At 44.3% G+C, this 25,927-nt stretch overlaps 1 protein-coding gene across 4 annotated transcripts in view; it reads left to right on the forward strand.

Annotated features, from left to right (window-relative positions):
* Positions 1-24,975, forward strand: part of smarcc1a (SWI/SNF related, matrix associated, actin dependent regulator of chromatin, subfamily c, member 1a) — an 89,118-nt gene extending 64,143 nt beyond the window's left edge. For 3 of the 4 annotated variants that reach the window (XM_055664699.1, XM_055664700.1, XM_055664702.1), the window contains exons 25-28: positions 468-602; positions 4,105-4,408; positions 21,139-21,321; positions 24,728-24,975. In XM_055664699.1, the coding sequence (XP_055520674.1) occupies positions 468-602; positions 4,105-4,408; positions 21,139-21,321; positions 24,728-24,801 (696 nt within the window). In that variant the 3' untranslated portion in view covers positions 24,802-24,975. The remainder of the gene's footprint in view (positions 1-467; positions 603-4,104; positions 4,409-21,138; positions 21,322-24,727) is intronic. The other variant, XM_055664701.1, reaches the window with a different exon arrangement.
* Positions 24,976-25,927: the final 952 nt, after the last annotated feature.

Below are 25,927 nucleotides of genomic sequence, written 5' to 3' on the forward strand. Positions count from 1 at the left end.
CATAGAGGAAACAATGTCTCAGCTTCAAACATAAGGCGTCTGTGCAGTGTTGAATTCTCACTTGCTATCAATAGATATACACTTTCCAGTAATTCATATATGAAGTATTGGAAGGTCCCAAAATGCTTCAGTGACATAACTTGGACAGGGCTTGACACCCAGCCAAAATAAACTTAATCAAAATAATAAGATCTGGAGGTGTGTCTTTTCATACTTCTGTTTAGATATACAACGTGGAAACGGGCCCCGTCGGCTCACCAAGTCCGTGCTGATCAGGGATCACCCCATTCAGAAATGGCTCGTCAAGCTACTAAGACAGTCTAGGCTGGGCAATAAACACCCATTTTGTTTGCCATGTCCATATTCCAAAAAAATGAATTAAATGCATTCCATGCAGGACGAATGGATTGTCTTTATTGGATTTAATTTTTCCTGCTTTATCGCTGAATCTCCTCATTTTACACCAGCACCTCGCAGCGGTGGAGGAGAGGAAGATCAAGTCCCTTGTCGCTCTTCTGGTGGAAACACAAATGAAGAAACTGGAGATAAAACTCCGCCATTTCGAGGAATTGGAAACCATAATGGATCGAGAGCGAGAAGCGGTAAGATCTTTTGTCCTGATGCTCGTGATTGTGAAGGAATGCAATCAGTTTGAGATATAGCAAGAATGAGACATAAAGCTGGAATAACTCAGTGGGTCGGACAGCATCTGCGGAGAAAAGGCATGGGTGATGTTTCGGGTCGAGACCCTTCAGACTGTCAGAGAAAAGGGAAACGAGGCTATTGACGGTGATGTTGAGAGATATAGAACAAATGAATGAAATATATGCAAGAAGTTAACTGTGACAAAGGAAACTGGCCATTGTTCGCTGTCTGCTTGGTGAGAATGAGTACAGACACCGAGACTCAAAAAGACTCACACATTTAAGCTGGCTGGAGAACATGGCCCATTTGTTGGTGTCAAAGGGAACTTGCTACTTACACTAAAGTAATCCGCAAATGGGGTATGATTTTGTTTCAAATAATGCTGGAAACAGCAGGTCAAATGTCATCTGTGGAAGTAGCATCATGAATCTGGGCCCCTTCATCAGAACTTTATCACATATTACATTACATTATTTATTTGCATTTGGCCCAAATCTTTCTAATCCTTTGCTCTTCAATCACCTGTCAAAATGTATTTTTAACGCATCCTCTGGCAGCTCATTCCATGTCTGTGTGGGGGGAAAACAAATTGTCCTCTGATCCGCTCTGGCAAGGCATGTGCAGTAAATGACTGGACTCTGGGGAGTTATATTGAATGAAGAGAAGAGAGGACAAGTATACAGTTCCCTGAAAGTGGCGACATCACTAGACAGGGTGGATAAGAATGCATATGGCAGGCTTGCCTTCAGGATAGTGGCATTGAATGCAAATTTGGGGGTGCCATGTTACAATGTGCACACTTGTTCAGTTAGGTTTATTATTAGTGTACCAAGGTACAGTGAAAAGTTTCTGTTGCGTGCTAACCAGCCAGCGGAAAGGCAATATGTGATTACAATTGATCCATTCACAATGTATAGATACTCGATAAGGGAATAACGTTTATTGCAAGGTAAAATCTGATCAGAGGTAGATAATAGCTCAGTGGTGCTCACTCGTTATGGTAGGATGATTCAGTTGCCTGATAACTGCTGGGAAGAAACTGTCCTTGAATCTGGAGGTGTGCGTTTTCACACTTCTATACCTTTTGCCCGATGGGAGAGGGGAGAAGAGGGAGTGGCCAGGGTGCGGCTGGTCCTTGATTATGCTGCTGGTCTTGCCGAGGCAGCGTGAGGTATAAAAGGAGTCAATGGAAGGGAGGTTGGTTTGTGTGATGGTCTGGGCTGCGTCCACGATTTGTTGCAATTTCTTGCGGTCTTGGATGGAGCTGTTCCCAAACCAAGCTGTGATGGATCCCGATAAAATGCTTTCTATTGCGCATCTATAGAATTTGGTGATGGTTAGGGTTGGGGACATTATAAATATTTTTTTGCTGGAAAAAAAATGCTTATTTCTCCTGGAAAAAATGCTATTGTTTAATCAAGACCTACCTCTGTTCAGATTCTGGACACGCCTCCTGACATAAAGACGTGAGTGGTTAATTGTCATGTATACCAACAAAGGAACAATAAAACTCTTACTTGCCAGACCTGTTGGGGTCTGTGCACACTATTTTTGGATCACCTTTAAAATTGTGAGGTATAAATGGAACAGTGCGGAATGGGCCCTTCGGCCCACCGTGTCTGCACCGACCAGCGATCCCCTCACACCAACACTATCCTACACACACTAGAGACAATTTGCAATTTTAACAAAGCCAATTAACTAACAAACCCGTACATCTTTGGAGTGTAGGGGGGAGCCGGAGCCCCCGGAGAACCCCCATGCTGGTCACGGGGAGAAGGAACAAACTCCGTAGAGACAGCGCCCATAGTCAGGATGGAACCCTGGTCCCTGGCGCTGTGAGGCAGCAACTCTACCGCTGTGCCGCCCACTTTTCAGTGCATGGCTTGCACTTCTTCGAAAACCTAGTTTGAAGCACTTTTTACTTTGAGGAAATCTCCTTGCACCTTCCTTAACCTTTTCTTGCACTTTCTTTCTTTTGCCTGAACTTTAAATCTCTGTCTTCAGCCTTTCGATCATCAGCCAAAGGGAACAAAACCTCCTTTTACTACATTTTCAAAATGACAAGATCTCGTATTCTGTTATCAAATATCATTTCAACCTTATTTGCTGGAAGAAGAATGATCCCGGATTAAGATTTTAAAAAAAAAACAACTAGAAACCATGTCTGACAATGTAATCATCCACTGCAACGTCCAATAATACAATTGTGAAAATATTTCAGATTTTTAGTTTAGAGGTACAGTCGGAAACAGGCTCTTTGCCCCACCGAGTCGGTGCCAACCAGCGATCTCCGCACCGTAACACCACACCACTCCATGCACACTAGGGACAATTTACAATTTTAAGAAGCCAATTAACCTGCAAACCTGTATGTATGTCTTCGGAGTGTGGGAGGAAACCGGATATCCCAGGGAAACCCACGCAGGTCACGGGGAGAACGTAGAGACGAGTACTTGTAGTCGGGATGGAAGCCAGGTCTCTGGCGCTGCGAGGCAGCAACTCTACCACTGGGACACCGTGCTGCCCAATGTTTGCCAATGAAATTGAAGTAAAAAGGAATTGTATCAATTTTCCTGAAAGAAAGCTCAGAGGGAAGCTATAATCCTTAATAAATGTAAACAAACTCTCTAGTTTCCAGTTATCAATATTGACAAATGATTTACTGAGTAACGCAAGCCGTGATTTTAATTCCTGGTAGACACAAAATGCTGGAGTAACTCAGCGGGACAGGCTGCATCTCAGGAGAGAAGGAATGGGTGACGTTTCGGGTCGAGACCCTTCTTCGGACTTTTAATTCCTGGTATCTACTCAGTAGGTTGATAAAGAAAGGAACCAGGTTGGGATGCTCTGTATATGAAGGAACTGCAGATGCTGGTTTAAAGCTAAGATAGACACAAAATGCTGGAGTAACTCAGCAGTCAGGCAGCATCTCTAAAGAACATGGATAGTGATGTTTTGGGTCAGGCTGATTTTAGGGAGTGGGGGGGCGAGGGGGAAGAAAGTTGGGAGAGAGGAGAGGCAGGTAATGGGTGAACACTGGTAGGGGGAGGGGTTGATAGATGGATGGTTGGATCAACTGTCAGGGATTAAAACAGGGTGTCAGACAAATGCATTGAAGAGTTGCAAATTTTGTAATAGAGGGGGAAGGGCAAGAGTGGTGCAAGTCCAGGGGGAGGTGTGAGAAGGAGCATAGGGGCTGTTGGAGGTGATTTGAAATTGGAAGATTCAATACTACTTTCCTTGAGCAATGATAACCTGGAGAGAACAGGCTTGGCTTCAGCCCTATTGTCATTAAGGATCGAATAGACAATAATGTTTACACTAAATCAGGTCACTGGGAAATTAAGGATGACCGGGCAGTCGAGTAGAATTAAACATCAGAAATTACTTGCCTTGAGGCAAGATCATTTGTTGACGTGCACATTTGTTCAGTGATTTTTATGCACCTTGTTTCAGCTGGAACAGCAACGGCAGCAGCTGCTCACTGAGCGACAGGCCTTCCACATGGAGCAGCTGAAATATGCTGAAATGAGAGCTCGGCAGCAGCTGGAACAGCAGCAGCAACAGCAACAACAACAACAACAACAACAGCAGCAGCAGCAGCAGCAGCAACAACAACAGCAGCAGCAACAGCAGCATTCACAAAACACTCCCTCTGCACCGGGCATGCAACAACTCAGCTCTATGGGGGTGATGCAGCAAGCTCCAGTGCTGCCACCGCCTTATCCAATGATGCACCATCAGATGCAGCAGCAGCTCGGTCAGTATTATGTTCACAATGTTGCACCAGGGGCTTGTGTCGAACAAAGCAGCTAAGTCAAGTAGTCAATTTTATTTCTATAGCACATTTAAAAACAACTCATGTTGACCAAAGTGCTTCACATTAGTGCAGGTACTAACATTGGTACATACATAACAATTCATACATAAAGTGTTTAGGAAGGAACTGCCGATGCTGGTTTATACCAACGATGGATGCAAAGTGCTGGAGTAACTCAGTGGGTCAGGCAGCATCTCTGGAGAAAACGAACAGGTGATATTTTAGGTCAAAGCAGCGAATGCAACGATTTTCATTTAATGGCTGCCATCTCAGTTGGGTGTCTCAGCAAAACAAAAATAAAAGACACACAGTGCTTCAGCATCTACCTGAACCAGTGAGTTACTCAGCACTCTGTTTTTGTAAACCAGCATCTGGATTTTTTGTTGTTGTTTTAAGTATCGGGGCAGCACAGTGCGCAGCGGTAGAGTTGCTGCCTCACAGTGCCAGAGTCCCTGGTTCGACCCTGACTATGGGTACTGCAGAGTTTCTACGTTCTCCCTGTTACCACATTGGGTTTTCTCCAGGTGCTCCGATTTCCCCCTTGCACTCTAAATATGTAAAAGTTTGTAGGTTAATTGGCCGTTACATTTTTTTTTAAACTCTCTCTAGTGTGCAGGATAGTGTTAGTGTATGGGGATCGCTGATAGGCATGGACTCAGTGGGCCGAAGGACTTGTTTCTGTGCTGTATTTTAAAACAAAAACTAAAATAAATGTACTGGGCACAGCGACCCCACCACCTCGGACATTGCATGGCCCATTGACTTCCGTCAGCAGTTTGATACTCCAGATATCTGCATTTGCAGTCACTTGTGTCTGCGTTCATATACATGTGTTTTTTATCTCATACATTCATGGGATTGCCATGTATTATATACTTAATTGATCCAGCATGCGCTTGGAGCACTAAGCTGATACGGGAAGCTGGGTCGTCTGGCAATAGACAATAGACAATAGGTGCAGGAGTAGGCCATTTGGGCCTTCGAGCCAGCAATTCATGTGATTCAATGTGATCATGGCTGATCATCCACAATCAGTGTAGCGGCAGATTTTTCATATCTTTCAGGTAATTAGCACCCTAGCCGCTAATTGGATGAGAATGGATAAGGGGAATATCTTCGGTACGCATGCAAGCTGACTCAGAGACCTTCAGAGCTTCTCCATTCATAAAGCTTCAGCACAGTCTTTTAATGAATATTTTCTTTATTGTAGATATAAAACAGTAAGATGCATCCAAGGTTTTTCCGACTTGTTCCGGCAATCTTCTTCGAACTCCAACTCATTACTTCGGATATTAGAAAGCTCCTCGTGTCTCCGTAACAATGACATGCCTTGACATGGTCGAAGGACTAACCTTCTCCCTCGTCTCCCAAAACGAATCTAAAAACTAAACTTCTGCGCAAGCAGTTAAGCTGTAAACACGCCCAAAGACACGTCATAAATCCCACCCACATTATAACGGGCAGTCTAAAATTTAAAGGCACATGCCATCCACAATGACATGCAAAACATGCCAAATGGCCACTACAATCAGTACCCCGTTCCTGCCTTCTCCCACATCCCCTGACTCCGCTATTTCTATGAGCCGTATCTAGCTCTCTCTTGAAAGCATCCAGAGAACCTGCCTCCACCACCCTCTGAGGCAGAAGGCTGTGGAGGACAAGTCAATGGATATTTTTAAGGTAGAGATACATAGATTCTTGATTAGTGTGGGTGTCGGAGGTTATGGGGAGAAGGCAGGAGAATAGGGTTAGGAGGGAGTGATAGATCAGCTTTGATTGAATAGTGGAGTAGACTTGATGGGCCAAATGGCCTAATTCTACTCCTATTCCTAATGACAAGTTTGAGGTGCTGAATAACCAACTACTGTTTTTATGGAATTTTTCGGATAAAGGGTTTCGACCAGAATCGTCACCCATTCTTTTTCTCCAGAGATGCTGCCTGACCCGCTGAGTTACTCCAGCACTTTGTCTATCTTAGGTATAAACCAGCATCTAGAGTTCCTTTCTACACGTCCTGTTTTTACGTCTCTGATTTTCTATGAATTCCAGCGTGTCAGATGAGGCTTTGTGCGTTGGGCTACCATCCCTTTGAAAAATGAAATGACCAATTCTAACTGATGTAGAACCTTGAAAGATCTTCAAAAATTCATCGAACACCAGACAAATGTGTAATGTAGCTAATAGTCTAAGGTAGTAAATATGGTCGTCGATTTACACATGGAAAGATCATTCAATCTGAAAGATCATTATGGAAAGATCGCCCAAACAACCAATCTCATTCATTTTCTTGATGGCGTTGAAGGCCTGAAGGCTGTAAAGTTTTCGTTGCTTCAGGTGTGATTAGAATTGGAGGGGCAAGAGGTGGAGGTGTTGCATTGCTTGTCAGGTAAGATATTACAGCAGTGCTTTGGCAAGATAGATTAGAGGATTCGTCTAGGGAGGCTATTTGGGTGGAACTGAGAAATGGGAAAGGGGTAGCAACACTTATAGGGGTGTATTGTAGACCGCCAAATGGGGAGCGAGAATTGGAAGAGCAAATATGTAAGCAGATCGCAGATATTAGTAGTAAGCACAAGGTAGTGATTGTGGGAGATTTCAATTTTCCACACATGGACTGTGAAACACATTCTGTAAATGGGCTGGATGGTTTGGAGTTTGTAAAATGTGTGCAGGATAGTTTTTTGCAGCAATACATAGAGGTACCTACTAGAGAAGGGGCGGTGCTGGACCTGTTAGGAAATGAGACAGGTCAGGTGGCAGAGGTATGTGTTGGGGAACAGTTCGGGTCCAGTGATCACAATACCATTAGTTTCAATATAATTATGGAGATGGTCAGAACTGGACCTAGGGTTGAGATTTTTGATTGGAGAAAGGCTAACTTTGAGGAGAGGCGAAAGGATTTAAAAGGAGTGAATTGGGACATTTTGTTTTATGGGAAAGATGTGGAAGAGAAATGGAGGACATTTAAAGGTGACATTTTAAGAGTATAGAATCTTTATGTCCCTGTTCGATTGAATGGAAATAGTAAAAATTAGAAAGAGCCATGGTTTTCAAGGGAAATTGGACACTTGGTTCGGAAAAAGAGAGAGATCTACAATAATTATAGGCAGCATGGAGTAAATGAGGTGCTTGAGTAGTATAAAGAATGTAAAAAGAATCTTAAGAAAGAAATTAGAAAAGCTAAAAGAAGATATGAGGTTGCTTTGGCAAGTAAGGTGAAAGTAAATCCAAAGGGTTTCTACAGCTATATTAATAGCAAAAGGATAATGAGGGATAAAATTGGTCCATTAGAGAGTCAGAGTGGACAGCTATCTGCAGAGACAAAAGAGATGGGGAGATATTGAACAATTTCTTTTCTTCGGTATTCACCAAGGAGAAGGATATTGAATTATGTGAGGTAAGGGAAACAAGTAGAGTAGCTATGGAAACTATGAGATTCAAAGAAGAAGTACTGACACTTTTGAAAAAATATAAAAGTGGATAAGTCTCCAGGTCCGGACAGGATATTCCCTAGGACATTGAGGGAAGTTAGTGTAGAAATAGCAGGGGCTATGACAGAAATATTTCAAATGTCATTCGAAACGGGAATAGTGCCGGAGGATTGGCGTACTGCGCTTGTTGTTCCATTGTTTAAAAAGGGTTCTAAGAGTAAACCTAGCAATTATAGACCTGTTAGTTTGATGTCAGTGGTGGGCAAATTAATGAAAAGGATACTTAGAGACAATATATATAAGCATCTGGATAAACAGGTTCTGATTAGGAACAGTCAACATGGATTTGCGCCTGGAAGGTCATGTTTGACTAATCTTCTTGAATTTTTTGACGAGGTTATTCGGGAAATTGATGAGGGTAAAGCAGTGGATGTTGTGTATATGGACTTCAGGAAGGCCTTTGACAAGGTTCCTTGTGGAAGGTTGGTTAAGAAGGTTCAATTGTTGGGTATTACTGGTGGAGTAGCAAGATGGATTGAACAGTGGCTGAATGGGAGATGCCAGAGAGTAATGGTGGATGGCTGTTTGTCAGTTTGGAGGCCAGTGACTATTGGGGTGCCACAGGGATCTGTGCTGGGTCCACTGGTGTTTGTCATGTACATCAATGATCTGGATGATGGTGTGGTAAATTGGATTAGTAAGTATGCAGATGATACTAAGATAGGTGGTGTTGTGGATAATGAAGTAGATTTTCAAAGTCTACAGAGAGATTTAGGCCATTTGGAAGAGTGGGCTGAAAGATGGCAGATGGAGTTTAATGCTGATAAGTGTGAGGTGCTACATCTTGGCAGGACAAATCAAAATAGGACGTACATGGTAAATGGTAGTGAATTGAGGAATGCAGTTGAACAGAGGTATCTAGGAATAACTGCACAGTTCCCTGAAGGTGGAATCTCATGTAGATAAGGTGGTAAAGAAAGCTTTTGGTGTGCTGACCTTTATAAATCAGAGCATTGAGTATAGAAGTTGGGATGTAATGTTAAAATTGTACAAGGCATTGGTGAGGCCAATTCTGGAATATGGTGTACAATTTTGGTTGCCAAATTATCGGAAAGATGTCAACAAAATAGAGAGAGTACAGAGGAGATTTACTAGAATGTTGCCTGGGTTTCAGCAACTAAGTTACAGAGGTTGAACAAGTTAGGGCTTTATTCTTTGGATTCATCCTTAATGATGAGAGGGATAGACAGAGTTGATGTGGATATGCTTTTCCCACAGAGTAGGGAAGATTCAAACAAGAGGACATGACTTGAGAATTAAGGGACAGATGTTTAGGGGTAACATGAGGGTGAACTTCTTTACTCAGAGTGGTGGCTGTGTGGAATGAGCTTCCAGTGGAGGTGGTGGAGGCAGGTTCGTTTTTATCATTTAAAAATAAATTGGATAGTTATATGGACGGGAAAGGAATGAAGGGTTATGGTCTGAGCGCAGGTGTATGGGACTAGGGGAGAATACGTGTTCGGCACGGACTAGAAGGGCCGAGATGGCCTATTTCCGTGCTGTAATTGTTATATGTGAAGTGCTGTTTCTGGATATAAAGTTGGGAGGTCATGTTGCAATTGTACAAGTCGTTGGTGAGGGGACGTTTAGGGTATGGAGTTCAGTTTTGGGCACCATGTGAAGCGGGAGATAGTGCAGAGAAGATTTACAAGGATGTTGCGAAGACTTGGGCCTGGGTTATAGGGGGAGGTTGAGCAGGCTAGGACTCTTGTATTTCTTGGGGCACAGGGGGATGGGGCGTGATCTTATAGAGGTGTACAAAATCATGAGAGGAATAGATTGGGTTGATGCATCATCTCTTGTCCAGACTAGAGGAATTGAGATCCAGCAGACATAGACTCAAGGTGTGGGAGAGGAAAGATTTAGTAGGAACCCAGGGAGTAACGCTTTCTCAAAGGACGGTGGGTGTATGGAACGAGCTGTCGGAGGAGGTAATTGAGGCGGGTATTATGGCAATGTTTAAGAAACATTTGGATAGGTACATGAATGGGGCAGGTTTAGAGGGACATGGGTGAAAATCGGGCAGATGGGACATGTTGCCTGATGTGGACTACGCTGTTTGACTCTATGTTGGAACAGTCTATTAGGCAAAGGGTAGCAAGAATAGCATGGCGAATTGAAGTGGCAGGCAATAATGCAATAATGCAAACTGACCAGATAGTCTGCAAAGCAGTTACCCAACCTGCCTTTGCCTTCCCCAGTGGCAAGGATTCCACATGAACATCAGATACAGACCCTAAATGGGAAGTAGTACGAATAATTGCTGCTTGGCCTGGCAGGAATTAATTTATCCCTGCGTGATAGAAAAGGAGAAGGTGGCAGGTCAAGTTTAGTTTAGAGATGCAGCGCAGAGGCCCTTGGCCCCACCAAGACCACACTGACCAACGATCCCCACACATTAACACTATCCTACACACACTAGGGACAATGTGCATTTATACCAAGCTACTTGACCTACAAACCTTGCTTCTTTGGAGTGTGGGAGAAAACCGAAGATCTCGGAGAAATCGCACGCAGGTCAGGCTGAGAACGTACAACTCGATACAGACAGCGCCCGTAGTCAGGATGGAAGCCTGGTCTCTGGCGCTGTGAGGCAGTAACTCTTGGGTGTTGCAAGTCCTGTGGTTGTATGGGAGGATGACATGAAAAAGGCAACTATCCAGTGCAGCAAAGTGGATGTTTTAAATCTGCATGCAGGGCTTTATGGAAAAATGGACAAATAAGTTGGAAATTGCAATGTCTGCAAATAAAATCCTGTTGAATTGATATTCCACAAAACAGTAATTTCTGTTGGCAAGTTTTTTTTTGTATTTCTCTTTCCTGAAGTTTCTTTGAACAATATTCAGAATGTTTTATTGAAATCTCATTTTTGATGGATGTGCTTTCTGTTTTTTCATTCTATTTTTGAAATGGGATTAATGAGACCACTGCTGACGTTGATTTTCAATCTTCCTCACTCACCAATCCAGATTCTTTTGTTCTTTCCCCCAAGCTTTCACCAGCACTCGAGAACACAATTGAGAATAAATAACACAGCATTTCTAGATTTGACATCTTATATAATGTTCTGCTGATATTTTTTGTTGTATTCAAGGGCTAGATGTCAATATTCTGCAGTTTTTAAGTGTAATTTATTTTTTGTCTTTATACATTTTGTAGCACAATTCTTCCGAGTTAAATATAATCATCATAAAACCACTACAAAGAATTGAATTACAAACTGGAATGTTGTTTTATATTTTGGACCTTGAACACATGAATGAATTAGCTTTCAGGGATGAGTTGCTGGGTGCAGAATATGTAGCAATGGAATAACATTGTCTCCTTGGAGCTGATTTCTGGTCTTCCTAAACCAGATCATCTTCCTCTAAATTATTCCTTGGCGACTGAGCAACATGTCTCTAAGGTTTTATTGTGATTTGATCCCTTTCTTGCAATTTAGAACACAGGAGTAACCCATTGAAAACCTGTATCTCTTCTGACATTCAATAGAATGCTGGCATAGTGGTAGAATTGCTGCCTTTCATTGCCAGTGACCTAGGTTCAATCCTGTGCATGGGTGCTGTCCGCACGTTCTCCCTGTGATCACGTGGGTTTCCTCTGGGTGCTCCGGTTTCTTCCCACATTCCAAAAACATGCAGTATTATAGGTTTAGGAAGGAACTGCAGATGCTGGTTTAAACCAAAACATAGAAACATAGAAAATAGGTTCAGGAGAAGGTCATTCGCCCCTTCGAGCCAGCACCGCCATTCAATATGATCATGGCTGATCATCCAAAATCAGTACCCTGTTCCTGCTTATTCCCCCTTATCCCTTGATTCCTCGTGAAAACATTCAATTAATCCACAGATTCACAACTCTCTGGTTGACAAGGTTTTTCATCTCCGTTCTAAATCAATCAATCAATCAATCAACCTTGTTTAAGAGGGAACTGCAGATGCTGGAGAATCGAAGGTTACACAGAAAAGCTGGAGAAACTCAGCGGGTGCAGCAGCATCCATGGAGCGAGGGAAATAGGCAACGTTTCGGGCCGAAACCCTTCTTCAGACTGATCGGGGGTGGGGGTGGGTCGGGACAAGAAAGGGAAAAGGAGGAGTAGCCAGAAGGCTGGAGGGTGGGAGGAGATAGTAGGGGAGCTGAGGAAGGGGAGGAGACAGCAAGGACTAACAGAATTGGGAGAATTCGATGTTCATGCCCCGGGGGTGTAGACTCCCCAAACGGAATATGAGGTGCTGTTCCTCCAATTTCCGGTGCTGCTCGCTGTGGCCATGGAGGAGACCCAGGACAGAGAGGTCGGAGGCGGAGTGGGAGGGGGAGTTGAAGTGCTGAGCCACCGGGAGGTCAGCTTGGTTATTGCGGACCGAGCGGAGGTGTTCGGCGAAACGATCGCCCAACCTCCGCTTGGTCTCACCGATATAGATCTGCTGGCATCTAGAGCAGCGGACGCAATAGATGAGGTTGGAAGAGATGCAGGTAAACCTCTGTCGCACCTGGAACGACTGCTTGGGTCCTTGAACGGAGTCGAGGGGGGAGGCAAAGGGACAAGTGTTGCATCTCCTGCGGCCGCAAGGGAAAGTGCCCGGGGAGGGGGTGGACCGAGAGGGAAGGGAAGAATTGACAAGGGAGTTATGGAGGGAGCGGTCTTTGCGGAAGGCAGATATGGGGGTCAGTTTCGCCACCTCCAACGTGACCCCACTACTCGCCACATCTTCCCATCTCCCCCCATATCTGCCTTCCGCAAAGACCGCTCCCTCCATAACTCCCTTGTCAATTCTTCCCTTCCCTCTCGGTCCACCCCCTCCCCGGGCACTTTCCCTTGCGGCCGCAGGAGATGCAACACTTGTCCCTTTGCCTCCCCCCTCGACTCCGTTCAAGGACCCAAGCAGTCGTTCCAGGTGCGACAGAGGTTTACCTGCATCTCTTCCAACCTCATCTATTGCGTCCGCTGCTCTAGATGCCAGCAGATCTATATCGGTGAGACCAAGCGGAGGTTGGGCGATCGTTTCGCCGAACACCTCCGCTCGGTCCGCAATAACCAAGCTGACCTCCCGGTGGCTCAGCACTTCAACTCCCCCTCCCACTCCGCCTCCGACCTCTCTGTCCTGGGTCTCCTCCATGGCCACAGCGAGCAGCACCGGAAATTGGAGGAACAGCACCTCATATTCCGTTTGGGGAGTCTACACCCCCGGGGCATGAACATCGAATTCTCCCAATTCTGTTAGTCCTTGCTGTCTCCTCCCCTTCCTCAGCTCCCCTACTATCTCCTCCCACCCTCCAGCCTTCTGGCTACTCCTCCTTTTCCCTTTCTTGTCCCGACCCCCCCCCACCCCCAATCAGTCTGAAGAAGGGTTTCGGCCCGAAACGTTGCCTATTTCCCTCGCTCCATGGATGCTGCTGCACCCGCTGAGTTTCTCCAGCTTTTCTGTGTAATCAATCAACCTTTATTGTCGTCTTGCAAGCAACAGTTCTACAGTGCAAAATGAAAAGATGTTTCCCAGGGAAGAGCGGAGCATCGCACATGAAATTTAAAACATTTCACACATAATAACACTAAAAACAATCCAGTCCCTGATGGAACAGTATAAATAGTTAAAAGCAGGTAAAACACAACGTTAAAATACAGTAAACCAATCATAAAAATGTCCGGGGCAGCTGATTTGAGTGGCCAGTGCCAGTTATTAAAGTGGCCAGTGCCAGTTATTAAAGTGGCCAGTGCCAGTTATTAAAGTGTCCGTGCCAGCCGCAGAATCAAGAGACTGTGAGTACAGAGTGACTGTTTAGCAGCCTCACAGCCTGTGGTAGGAAGCTGTTTAGCAGTCTTGTAGTCCGGGCTTTGATGCTTCGATACCTCTTGCCTGATGGCAGGAGATCCAGGTGTATGTGGAGGGGGTGCTGTTTGTCCTTAGCAATTCTCTGAGCTTTTTTCAGACAGCGGCTCTGGAACAGTTCTTGTACCGAGGGTAGGGAGACGCCAATGATCCTCTCTGGTCCCCTCACTACCCTCTGCAGAGCCTTCCTGTCCGAGCAGTTGCAGGTGCAGTACCACGTATTTATGCAGTACGTGAGTACAGACTCCACCGTACCCCTGTAGAAAGTCCTGAGGATGTTGGTGGGGAGTGAGGCCTGTTTTAGTTTCCTCAGGAAGTGCAGTCGCTAATGGGCCCGTTTGACGGTCCCAGTGGTGTTCCTGGACCAGGTGATTTGCACACCGTAATTTGCACACCGAGGAACTTCATGCTCTCCACTGTAGTGCCACTGATGTTGAGGGGTGTATGCTTTGGCTGCGCCCTCCTGAAGTCGACAACCATCTCCATAAATGGCCTACCCCTTATTCTTAAACTGTGCCCCCTGGTTCTCCATTCTGGGAGATGGACACACAATGCTGGAGTAACTCAGCGGGACAGGCAGAATCTCTGGGAGAAGGAATGGGTGACGTTTCTGGTGGAGACCCTTCTTCATACTAGTCAGGCAAAAGCATTTCCCCTGACTAGTGTCTTTATCAGCCAAGTATGTTTTGCAACAGAGGAGCAATTTGGTTTACCATATAGTCGTGCCAAAAAAAGCAACAAGACACACAACTACATAAAAATTTGACATGAACATCTACCACAGCGGCTCCTCCCCATTCCCCACTGTGATGGATGGCGATAAAATCTTATCATTCCTCCTTTTCTGCTGGAGCAGTTGAACCATCCGCAGTCGAAGCATTAGAGTCTTTTTACCCTTACAATTCCTTAGTTCTATCCATACTGACTCCACACATCTCCTGTTTTCAACGTCACCCCTTGCAAGGGACTGAATTTCATTCCTCACCAACAGAGCTACCCCACCCACGAGGTACAGGAAGCAATCTAGAGATAACCACCCTACAAGTCCTGCTTTTCAGTCTTCTTCCTAACTCTCTAAATTCACGTTGCAGAACCTCCTTCCCCTTCTTCCCGACGTCGTTTCTGCTTATGTGCACAATTACTGCCGGCTGTTCTCCTTCCCTCTCGAGGATGTTCTGAATTTGGTTTGTGATATCTTGTACCCTGACACCAGGGAGGCAACAGACCATCCTCGAGTCTCGCCTGCCGCCACAGAACCTCCAGTCCTCACCTCGGACAATGGAGTCGCCCACCACTATGGCTCTGCAGGACGTTTGTCTCACCAGTCGAGTGTACGGATGATTAGTTTAGTTTGGAGATACAGCTTAGAAATTGACCCTTTGGCCAACCAGGTCTGCACCAACCAGCGATCCCTGAGCACTGACATTACCCTGCAATTTTTACCGTTGCCAAATAACCTACAAACCTGCACGTCTTTGGAGTGTGGGAGGAAACCAGAGCACCTGGAGACAACCCACACAGACATGGTGAGAATGGACAAACTCTGTACAGACAGCACCTTGTTCAGCATTAAACCTGGACCTCCGAAGATGCAAGGCAGCAACTCTCTACTGCTGCACCACTGCCATTCTTCTAAATTCCAGCGAGTACAGGCCCAGAGCCGACAAACGCTCATCATAGGTTGAAAGGTATCGGAGAAAACCTGTACAGGTCACAGGGAGAACATACAAACTCTGTGCAGACAAGCACCCGTGGTCGGGATCGAAGCCGGGTCTCTGGTGCTGTAAGGCAGTACCACTACTGTCACGACACTGTGCCGCCCTGTTTCCTTGCAGCTGGAGAATTTTATTTTAGTTCAGTGAATCATGTTGTCGAACCTGGTCACGTTTATTGCCCTCAGCACAAGTACGGCCAGGTACAGTGAAAAGCTTGCCTGTAGCAGCATCGCAGGCACAAAGACTCCACAACACACACAACATAAATTATACATAATTATACAAGACACTGAAAAGAAAATGACTATGTAACTGCACATTCATGCAAACACAATTAGAAACACGTCATTGGTTGTTCCAGAGGTTATCTATTGCTGATTTAGTTTACTTGGTACTTGTGCATTAAAGTAATTTGGTTTCACATGATAAACTTGGATGCACATGTTAGGTGGGGATTAAATTGTAAGCTTCCCAGAATGATGAGGGCATACGATGTGGTAAATGGAATAATTACATTGCTCTTTATAATGTTTTGGACAAAGACCCATCATTTATTTATTTGCCTCTGTACTCCACAATTTGAGATTTGTAATAGAAAAAATCACAGGAGGTTAAAGTGGGCATTGTCAGATTTTAATAATGGCCATTTTTATACATTTTGGTTTCACCATGTAGAAATTACAGCAGTGTTTATTACAGCAGTCCCCCCCATTTCAGGGCACCATAATGTTTGGGACGCAGCAATGCCATGTAAATGAAAGTAGTCATGTTTAGTATTTTGTTGTATATCTTTTGCATGCAATGACTGCTTGAAGTCTGCGATTCATGGACATCACCAGTTGCTGGGTGTCTTCTCTGGTGATGCTCTGCCAGGCCTGTATTGCAGCCATCTTCAGCCTATGTTTGTTTTGGGGGCTAGTCCCCTTCAGTTTTCTCTTCAGCATATAAAATGCATGCTCAATTGGGTTCAGATCGGGTGATTGACTTGGCCACTCAAGAATTGTCCATTTTTTAGCTTAGAAAAATTCCTTTGTTGCTGTAGCAGTATGTTTGGGATCATTGTCTTGCTGTAGAATGAACCGCCGGCCAATGAGTTTTGAGGCATTTGTTTGAACTTGAGCAGATAGGATGTGTCTATACACTTCAGAATTAATTCTGCTACTACCATCAGCAGTTGTATCATCAATGAAGATAAGTGAGCCAGTACCTTCAGCAGCCATACATGCCCAGGCCATAACACCCCCACCACCGTGTTTCACAGATGAGGTGGTATGCTTTGAATCTTGGGCAGTTCCTTCTCTCCTCCATACTTTGCTCCTGCCATCACTCTGATATAAGTTAATCTTTGTCTCATCTGTCCACAAGACCTTTTTCTAGAACTGTGGTTGCTCTTTTAAGTACTTGGCAAACTGTAACCTGGCCATCCTATTTTTGCGGCTAACCAGTGGTTTGTATCTTGCTGTGTAGCCTTCTGTCATCAGCTGTGGAGGTCTTCCTTGGCCTGCCAGTCCATTTGCGATTAGTAAGCTCACCAGTGCTCTCTTTCTTCTTAATGATGTTCCAAACAGTTGATTTTGGTAAGCCTAAGGTTTGGCCGATGTCTCTTAACCGTTTTATTCTTGTTTCTCAGTCTCATAATGGTTTATTTGACTTTCATTGGCACAACTTTGGTCCTCATGTTGACAAACAGCAATAAAAGTTTCCAAAGGTGATGGAAAGACTGGAGGAAAGACTAGGTGCTGAGATCTCTCTTATACCTGCATTAAGGAGGCATTTAAACACACCTGAGCAATTACAAACACCTGTGAAGCCATGTGTCCCAAACATTATGGTGCCCTGAAATGGGGGGACTGTGTATAAACACAGCTGTAATTTCTACATGGTGAAACCAAAATGAATAAAAATGGCCTTTAATAAAATCTGACCATGTGCACTTTAAGTCCTCCCTCCAACATCTCCAGTTTAAATTCCATTTGGAATATTTTCGAGGACCAGGGAACCAAGAACCACATGTGTTTTTTTTTCTATCACATATCCCAAATTGTGGAGTACAGAGGCAAATAAATAAATGATGGGTATTTGGCCCAAACATTATGGAGGGCACTGTATATTTCTGGAAATGACTTTGTGGAGGCAGTGTTAAGGTTCACTTCTTAAAACAGACAACTCACAGTGGGTTAGGTAAACCAACTCAAGCTTTACTGATCATCAGCCGGCAAGAGTGTCAGGGATACAGAGTCAAGTATGCAACAGACACTTAACTCTCCTGAGCTACCACTCTAATGAATGAAGACATACGGCATATTTTATAGTGTTTTGGAAACGTAGTCACATGTTTATACAGAGTTGCAGCAGTGACGTTTAACACAAATCAATCACAGGGTGTACCCATTCAAAGTATACTTGTCACTAATACAATACATGTCATTCTGTGGTTATGTCGATCACAAACTTTAGTTACAAAACCCCGAAACACCAGGAACTTAGTCAAAGATCTATCATCTGCCGTACCTTCGTAAACAATGTAAGGATCTTTATCAGTTGCCCACAGAAGTTTCTGTTAACCCAAGTCCACAAAAAACAACATCCTCTCCCACTATTGTTAATCATCTTTTGCTTGGGCACAACAGGAAACACTATCAGAAAACATAGAAACATGGAAACATAGAAATTAGGTGCAGGAGTAGGCCATTCGGCCCTTCGAGCCTGCACCGCCATTCAATATGATCATGGCTGATCATCTAACTCAGTATCTCGTACCTGCCTTCTCTCCATACCCTCTGATCCCTTTAGCCACAAGGGCCACATCTAACTCCCTCTTAAATATAGCCAATGAACTGGCCTCAACTACCCTCTGTGGCAGAGAGTTCCAGAGATTCAACACTCTCTGTGTGAAAAAAGTTCTTCTCATCTCGGTTTTAAAGGATTTCCCCCTTATCCTTAAGCTGTGACCCCTTGTCCTGGACTTCCCCAACATCGGGAACAATCTTCCTGCATCTAGCCTGTCCAACCCCTTAAGAATTTTGTAAGTTTCTATAAGATCCCCTCTCAATCTCCTAAATTCCAGAGAGTATAAACCAAGTCTATCCAGTCTTTCTTCATAAGACAGTCCTGACATCCTCAGGAATCAGTCTGGTGAACCTTCTCTGCACTCCCTCTATGGCAATAATGTCCTTCCTCAGATTTGGAGACCAAAACTGTACGCAATATTCCAGGTGTGGTCTCACCAAGACCCTGTACAACTGCATTAGAACCTCACTGCTCCTATACTCAAATCCTTTTGCTATGAAAGCCAACATACCATTTGCTTTCTTGGTAGCTTGGTATGCAGGCTTCCTGATTGCTACAGTTCCTCTAGTATAGTACAGAATTATAAAACTTCAGTTTATTCAGAACCCAAAAAAGTCAAGCTAATCTTTTACTTAGTAAAATATTTGACATTACAATTATTACAGACCAGGATATTCTCATCCCCTCCTTTTATCAAGTTGAATGATACCACTACAGTCCTTGGTTTTGGTGCACAGCAAAGGCTTCCGGCATTTCAGTACATAGATCAATACAACGATCAGCAGTACAATAGTGAATTATCATTCCCCATATTCCCCCAAACATGCTAAATGGCCACCATTCTCCACCTTTATTAACGTTATGGATCCCCTACCTCTGCAATCTTCTTTATTTCTCTGGTGATATATGCTGCTGAATCTGTAATGTTAGAGGATTCATTGGGGACACAGGTGCAGCATTCCTGCCCTATTATAGCACGGGTCCCTTTTATTCTGCAGGACTATAGGGCAAAGTGCAACCATTTCAGTTGTCATGGATGAGAGGGCCTTTTGCTCGTAGGTAAAGGCGTCCGCAGTTTCATTAACCAATTTCTCCAATACAGAGGCCATGTTAATCAATTCCCGTGATAGACGGGCTTAGCCCTCATGGGGATATACAATTCAGTTAGATGTTATACAGCTCGCATGTGAGGGACAACAAAGGCCAAATAACAGCATCCCCATCAGTTGTGGGTTGTCCTGATCAACCTTTCCCAGTTCTTCTCATCCCCAGGTACATACCAGGTAACCATGGGTATGCCCGGGATCCACATACAAAATGCGTCCCATTTATCGAACGCAGCGGCCACTAACACTAACCTTGGTGTACGTGCTGTTCCCTAAGTATACCCCGTTGCCTCTTTTGTCACAATAACAGGTGGTATTAACTGGGCTCTGGGGGGGCAATCCACTAATTTAAGCTGTGGTAGTTCCAAAACCCTGGTCTCATTTACCTTCCATCCTGGCTTAAAGCCGTACACCATCCCTCTTATATGGGTTTGTCCTCGAGTTTGCCATTCTGAAGGCACCACTAGTTGCTGTTTATCGCGAAAACAGTGTAAGGCCAGAATCTCAGTGAGGTTAAAGGGTATTGTCAAGAAGGGTATTCCTCCACCATTATTAGGCTGTGGGCCGAGCATCAAAAATATGTCTAGAAATCCATTTTCGTGACCCACGTCCCAGAACTACATGAAATTCTCCACAGATTTAGATGAAATATAATTGAGAAGGAAGTCATAACTCGTCAGTGCCAAAAGTTGCACATTAATTAATTAAACTAATTAGAAAATGAGATCGGGAAAGTAAGCACCATCTAGTGGCCAATGCCCATATTACACCATGGGCAGCCTATTTCCGTGTTGCAGTCTATTTAAACTATATATTATTATACCCATATAACTTGTAAATATGACTGTAATATATAATTAAGTATAATTATATTATATAAAAATAATATGAATATAATTGTGTTTTGTTAATGACACTGTGGCAGAGGTCCTGCTCCTGAACCAGCCTAATTAATGGGTGAGGGCAGTTCTTGTGGGTTCCTCCCTTTACTGAACCCCACTGACTGCCAGTGTGCAGAGTGGGGGTCACGGCCATAGTGGGACTGGGGCAGTTCCAGGCTGGGGGACAGTCTTGCAAGGCACCTTCCAGTCGCTTTAATAGGAAATTTAATGAGACTGCAGCAGAGGTCCCGGGTTTTAAGGGCTCATGAACTTGCCTAATTAAAGGGTCAGGCCAGATCCTCTGGGTTCCCCCGTTTACTGAACCCCACTGACTGCCATAGTGGGGCAAGTAAGGTTGTACTGTTTGTTTTGAGCTAGCAGAAGGACTGCTTTCTATTGTTGTAACAATAAGAGGAGTGTGCAAGTTATGGATCTCTTGCTGATGTTCTTCGCAAATTGTGTACAGGTAATATATATTGGTTAAAGTTTTAAGGTGAAGACCGACGCAAAGTGCTGGAGTAACTCAGCTGGTCAGGCTGCACCTCTGGAGAAAAAGGATGTGTGACGTTTTGGGTCGGGACCCTTCTTTAGACTGACTTTTCAGGTCCCGACCCAAAACTTCACCCATCCTTTTTCTCCAGAGATGCTGCTTGACCTGGTGAGTTACTCCAGCACTTTGTGTCTATCTTCAGTATAAACCAGCATCTGCAGTTCCTTTCTACACAAAGTTTTAAGGTGCAGGGTTGGATGTGCTCTTTTTGACAGTATATTTTCTCGTACATTTTGCTGATAGACTTTGTGGTTTATCTTGTTCTATATATTATATATATATGTGTGTGTGTTTATATATATATTCCAGTAGGCCAGATGCCTGGAGCTGGGCCAATGGTACCAGGGCAACTGATGGCAGGACGAATGATGCCCAACCTCCAGCCGAACTTGTCCTCAGGAGCACCTTCCCATCCAAACCCGAGCGCTGCACCACCGCCAACGCTCGGTAACGTGATGGGCCCACGACCGACGGCAGCCACCAACGGCATGTGTGAGTGTTTCTCTCAAACATACGTCCACTTCCCTGTGGTATGCGTCATGCACTGTGTGTGGTTCACAATAACTCTGCAGGTTGAACATAAAAAAGAATATATGAGGTTGATGGTAAGCTTGTCCGTTGTTTGGGTGAAGAATGTCCAAGACACCGTGGGAGCCCAGTGCTCAGGAAGCACAGTACGGTGATGTTTTTGTGTGATTAGTGAGAATAATTTTGTTGGCAAACATTGCAACTGATTTGTGCAAATAGTCAGAAGACCCAAAAAGTCACCTATTCCTTTTCTCCAGAGATGCTGCCTGACCCACTGAGTTACTCCAGCACGTTTAATGCGATGTAATTGCAGTCCATTAATTAGCTTTTCTGAGTTCTGGGGAGGGGGATGGAAATCACATCCCTTTGTCTCCTCAGGCATGGAAACAAGCCCTTCAGCCCAACTCGTCCGAGATACCCCATCTAAACTCGTTATATTTACCCATGTTTGGTACATTTCCCTCTTAGCTTTTCCTCTCCATGTACCTGTGCAGGAGTCTTTTAATGTTGTTACTCAATTACCTCCTCTGGCAGCTTGTTCCATATACCCACCGCCCTCTCGGTGACAAAGTTGTCCTTCAGATTCCCAGTCAATCTTTACTCTCTACATTAAACGTATATCCTCTGGTTCTTGATTCCCCCACTCTTGGTAAAAGACTCTGCATTCACTTCATAATTTTATATGCTTCAATAAGATCATCCCTCAGCCTCCTGCGCCTCAAGGAATGAAGTCCTAGCCTGCCCATCCTCTCCCTATAGCTCAGGCCCCCGAGTTCTTGGCAACATCCGCGTAAATATTCTCTTTCCATCATATCCTTACCTTTAAAAAAAAATAAAATAAAATTCTGCAACATTCATTACAATTTAGGCGAAGTCTCTGTCCTTAGTTGAAATTTCTTTATTATTGAAGACTCTCAAACTATCTTTAATTGGACTTTATCGCACTTAACTTGCACTAAATACCATTCCCTTTATCATGTGTCTGTACACTGTGGTCAGCTTGATTATAATCATGTATTGACTTTCCAGTGGCTGGTTTGCACGCAACAAAAACCTTGTCACTGTACCTAGGAACATGACAATAAACTAAAATAACTAACTTGCATACAGTGTCCTCCATAATGTTTGGGACAAAGACCCATCATTCATTAATTTGCCTCTGTACTCCACAATTTGATTCAAGAGAGTTTATTGTCATGTGTCCCTGATAAGACAATGAAATTCTTTCACCATGTAGAAATTACAGCAGTGTTTATACATAGCCCCCCCCCCCCATTTCAGGGCACCATAATGTTTGGGACACAGCAATGTCATGTAAATGAAAGTAGCCATGTTTAGTATTTTGTTGCATATCCTTTGCATGCAATGACTGCTTGAAGTCTGCGATTCATGGACATCACCAGTTGCTGGGTGTCTTCTCTGGTGATGCTCTGCCAGGCATGTATTGCAGCCATCTTTAGCTTATGCTGAATGTCTCTCCTCCATACTTTGCTCTTGCCATCACTCTGATATAAGTTAATCTTCATCTCATCTGTCCACAAGACCTTTTTCCAGAACTGTGGTTGCTCTTTTAAGTACTTCTTGGCAAACTGTAACCTGGCCATCCTATTTTTGCGACTAACCAGTGGTTTGGTTCTTGCAGAGTAGCCTCTGTATTTCTGTTCATGAAGTCTTCTATGGACAGCGGTCATTGACAAATCCACACCTGACTCCTGAAGAGTGTTTCTGATCTGTCGGACAGGTATTTGTGGATTTTTCTTTATTATGGAGAGAATTCTTCCATCATCAGCTGTGGAGGTCTTCCTTGGCCTGCCAGTCCCATTGCGATTAGTAAGCTCACCATGCTCTCTTCTTAATGATGTTCCAAACAGTTGATTTTGGTAAGCTCAGTCTCATAATGGCTTCTTTGACTTTCATTGGCACAACTTTGCTCCTCATATTGATAAACAACAATAAAAGTTTCCAAAGGTGATGGAAAGACTAGGAAAGAATAGGTGCTGAGAGCTCTCTTATACCTGCATTAAAGAGGCAATTAAACACACCTGAGCAATTACAAATGCCTGTGAAGCCATGGGTCCCAAACATTATGGTGCCCTGAAATGGGGGGACTATGTATAAACACAGCTGTAATTTCTACATGGTGAAACCAAAATGTATAAAAATGGCCTTTAATAAAATCTGACAACATGCACTTTAACCACATGTGATTTTTTTTTCTATTACAAATCTCCAATTGTGGAGTACAGAGGCAAATAAATAAATGATGGGTCTTTGTCCCAAACATTATGGAGGGCACTGTATATCACTATATTCTGTCATTTTCAAACATCTGATTGCCTATTTCTGATATCATGTGTTCCTCATCAGCGGTTTTAGCATTTCTCCAATCTATATGATGGAATCAGTGAATAAGTCTGTTAAACTGTGGTTAATTATGCCTTGAATAACTTACCGAATAGTGAAGAGTCTAGATAGAGTGGATGAGGAGAGGATGTTTCTACTAGTGGGAGAGTCTAGGATCAGAGGGCACAGCCTCAAAATGAAAAGACGTTTAGAAGGAGATGAGGAGACGTTTCTTTAGTCAGAGGGTGGTGAATCTGCAGAATTCATTGCTGCAAAAGAATGTATATTTTAACGGCAGAAATAGATAGATTCTCGATTAGTACGGGTGTCAGGGGTTATGGGGAGAAGGCAGGAGAATGGGGTTGGGAGGGGGAGAGAGAGATCTGCCACGATTGCATGGCAGAGTAGATTTGATGGGCCGAATGGCCTGTTTCTGGTCCCATCACTTATGACCTTATGATCTGTAGTTCCGACACATCCTTGTAATTTCTTCATTCCACATGCTGGGAGCAGCGAGTAAAACCCCTGTCCCACGGTACGAGTTCATTCCAAGAGCCCTCCTGAGTTTGCCCTGATTCGAACTCTGAGATTTACGGTAATGGCCACTCGTCGGTACTCGGGGCTCTCGTGGACATTTTCCAACATGTTGAAAAATCGTCACGAGTCTTCCCGTGCTTACCTGCCGTTAGCGAGTCTTCCCGAGTACCTGCCGTTAGCGTTACGAGCCGCTAAGAGACGTCCCCGAGCTCCGACGTACCCGCTACGTTCATTCTCCGTGCTTACCACGAGTTTGATTTTTTAGTTAACTCGGAAGAGCTCTGGGAATGAACTCGTACTGTGGGACAGGGCTATTAGTGTGCTCAACTGTGGTCCTGTTAATCAATTCACAAACACAAATAGACTGGGATTGTTTCTTTGGAAAGAATGAATTGCACCTGTCAGTGGCCTTTTGGTTTTTCTATTGGGCGGACTGGTGTTTTTTGATGTAAAATATTAACAGCCTTGTTTTGTTGTTTTGCCCCTGCAGACCCAGGGCCTGCGGCACAGCCGGATGCAGCAGCGGTCCCCACAACAACAGCAGCGACGCCTGTGGCTCCGTAACCAGCAATGCTGTCAGTGGGGGGCCTGCTCAGTGAAACCCAAGTAACCGTCTCCTACGTTTCTATCCAGCTACCTCCCTTCTTGTCGACAGCACGTTCCAAAATGTTTGCCTCCATTTTGTTTTTGCTCTCCCTTTTTACTGCAGTTGGTTTTCTTTTTGGAAAATAGATTTTCTTTGGGGAAAAAAAATAATTAAAACCTGTTCTAGATACTTTTTCCACAAAAAAAATGTTAATTGCCTACCTCATTTTTGGTGGATCTTGTGGCAGACGGGTCGACCTGTCACGAGGGAACATGGTCAAGGATCTGACTGAAGGAACAGGAAAAGGCTTGGGCGTCCATTGTTAGAAATCAGTTTCAGTGGCGAGAGAGAATAGACACAATACTTATCTCTATATGCGCGGGGCCCGTCTACAGCAGCAGACCCCTCTCCGCCTTGGTGAACCCCTCCGAAAATCACCTCACGGTTTATAGACAATAGACAATAGGTGCAGGAGTAGGCCATTCGGCCCTTTGAGCCAGCACCGCCCTTCAATGTGATCATGGCTGATCATCCCCAATCAGTTCCCCGTTCCTGCCTTCTCCCCATATCCCTTGACTCCACGATCTTTAAGAGCCTTATCTAGCTCTTTCTTGAAAGTATCCACAGAACCTGCCTCCACCTGAGGCCGAGAATTCCACAGACTCGCCACTCTCTGTGAGACAAAGTGTTTCCTTGTCTCTGTTCTAAATGGCTTAAACTGTGGCCCCTGGTTCTGGGCTCCCCCAACATTGGGAACATCTTTCCTGCCTCTAGCGTTTCCAAACCCTTAACAATCTTATATGGTTCAATAAGATACCCTCTCGTCCTTCTAAACTCCAGAGTGTACAAGCCCAGCCGCTCCATTCTCTCAGCATATGACAGTCCCGCCATCCCGGGAATTAACCTGGTGAACCTGCGCTGCACTCCCTCAATAGCAAGAATGTCCTTCCTCAAATTAGGGGACCAAAACTGCACACAATACTCCAGGTGTGGTTTCACTAGGGCTCTGTACAACTGCAGAAGGACCTCTTTGCTCCTATATTCAATTCTTCTTGTTATAAAGGCCAACATGCCATTCGCTTTCTTCACTGCCTGCTGTACCTG

Source organism: Leucoraja erinacea, chromosome 43, assembly GCF_028641065.1.
Source record: "Leucoraja erinacea ecotype New England chromosome 43, Leri_hhj_1, whole genome shotgun sequence".
NCBI classification, from domain to species: domain Eukaryota; kingdom Metazoa; phylum Chordata; class Chondrichthyes; order Rajiformes; family Rajidae; genus Leucoraja; species Leucoraja erinaceus.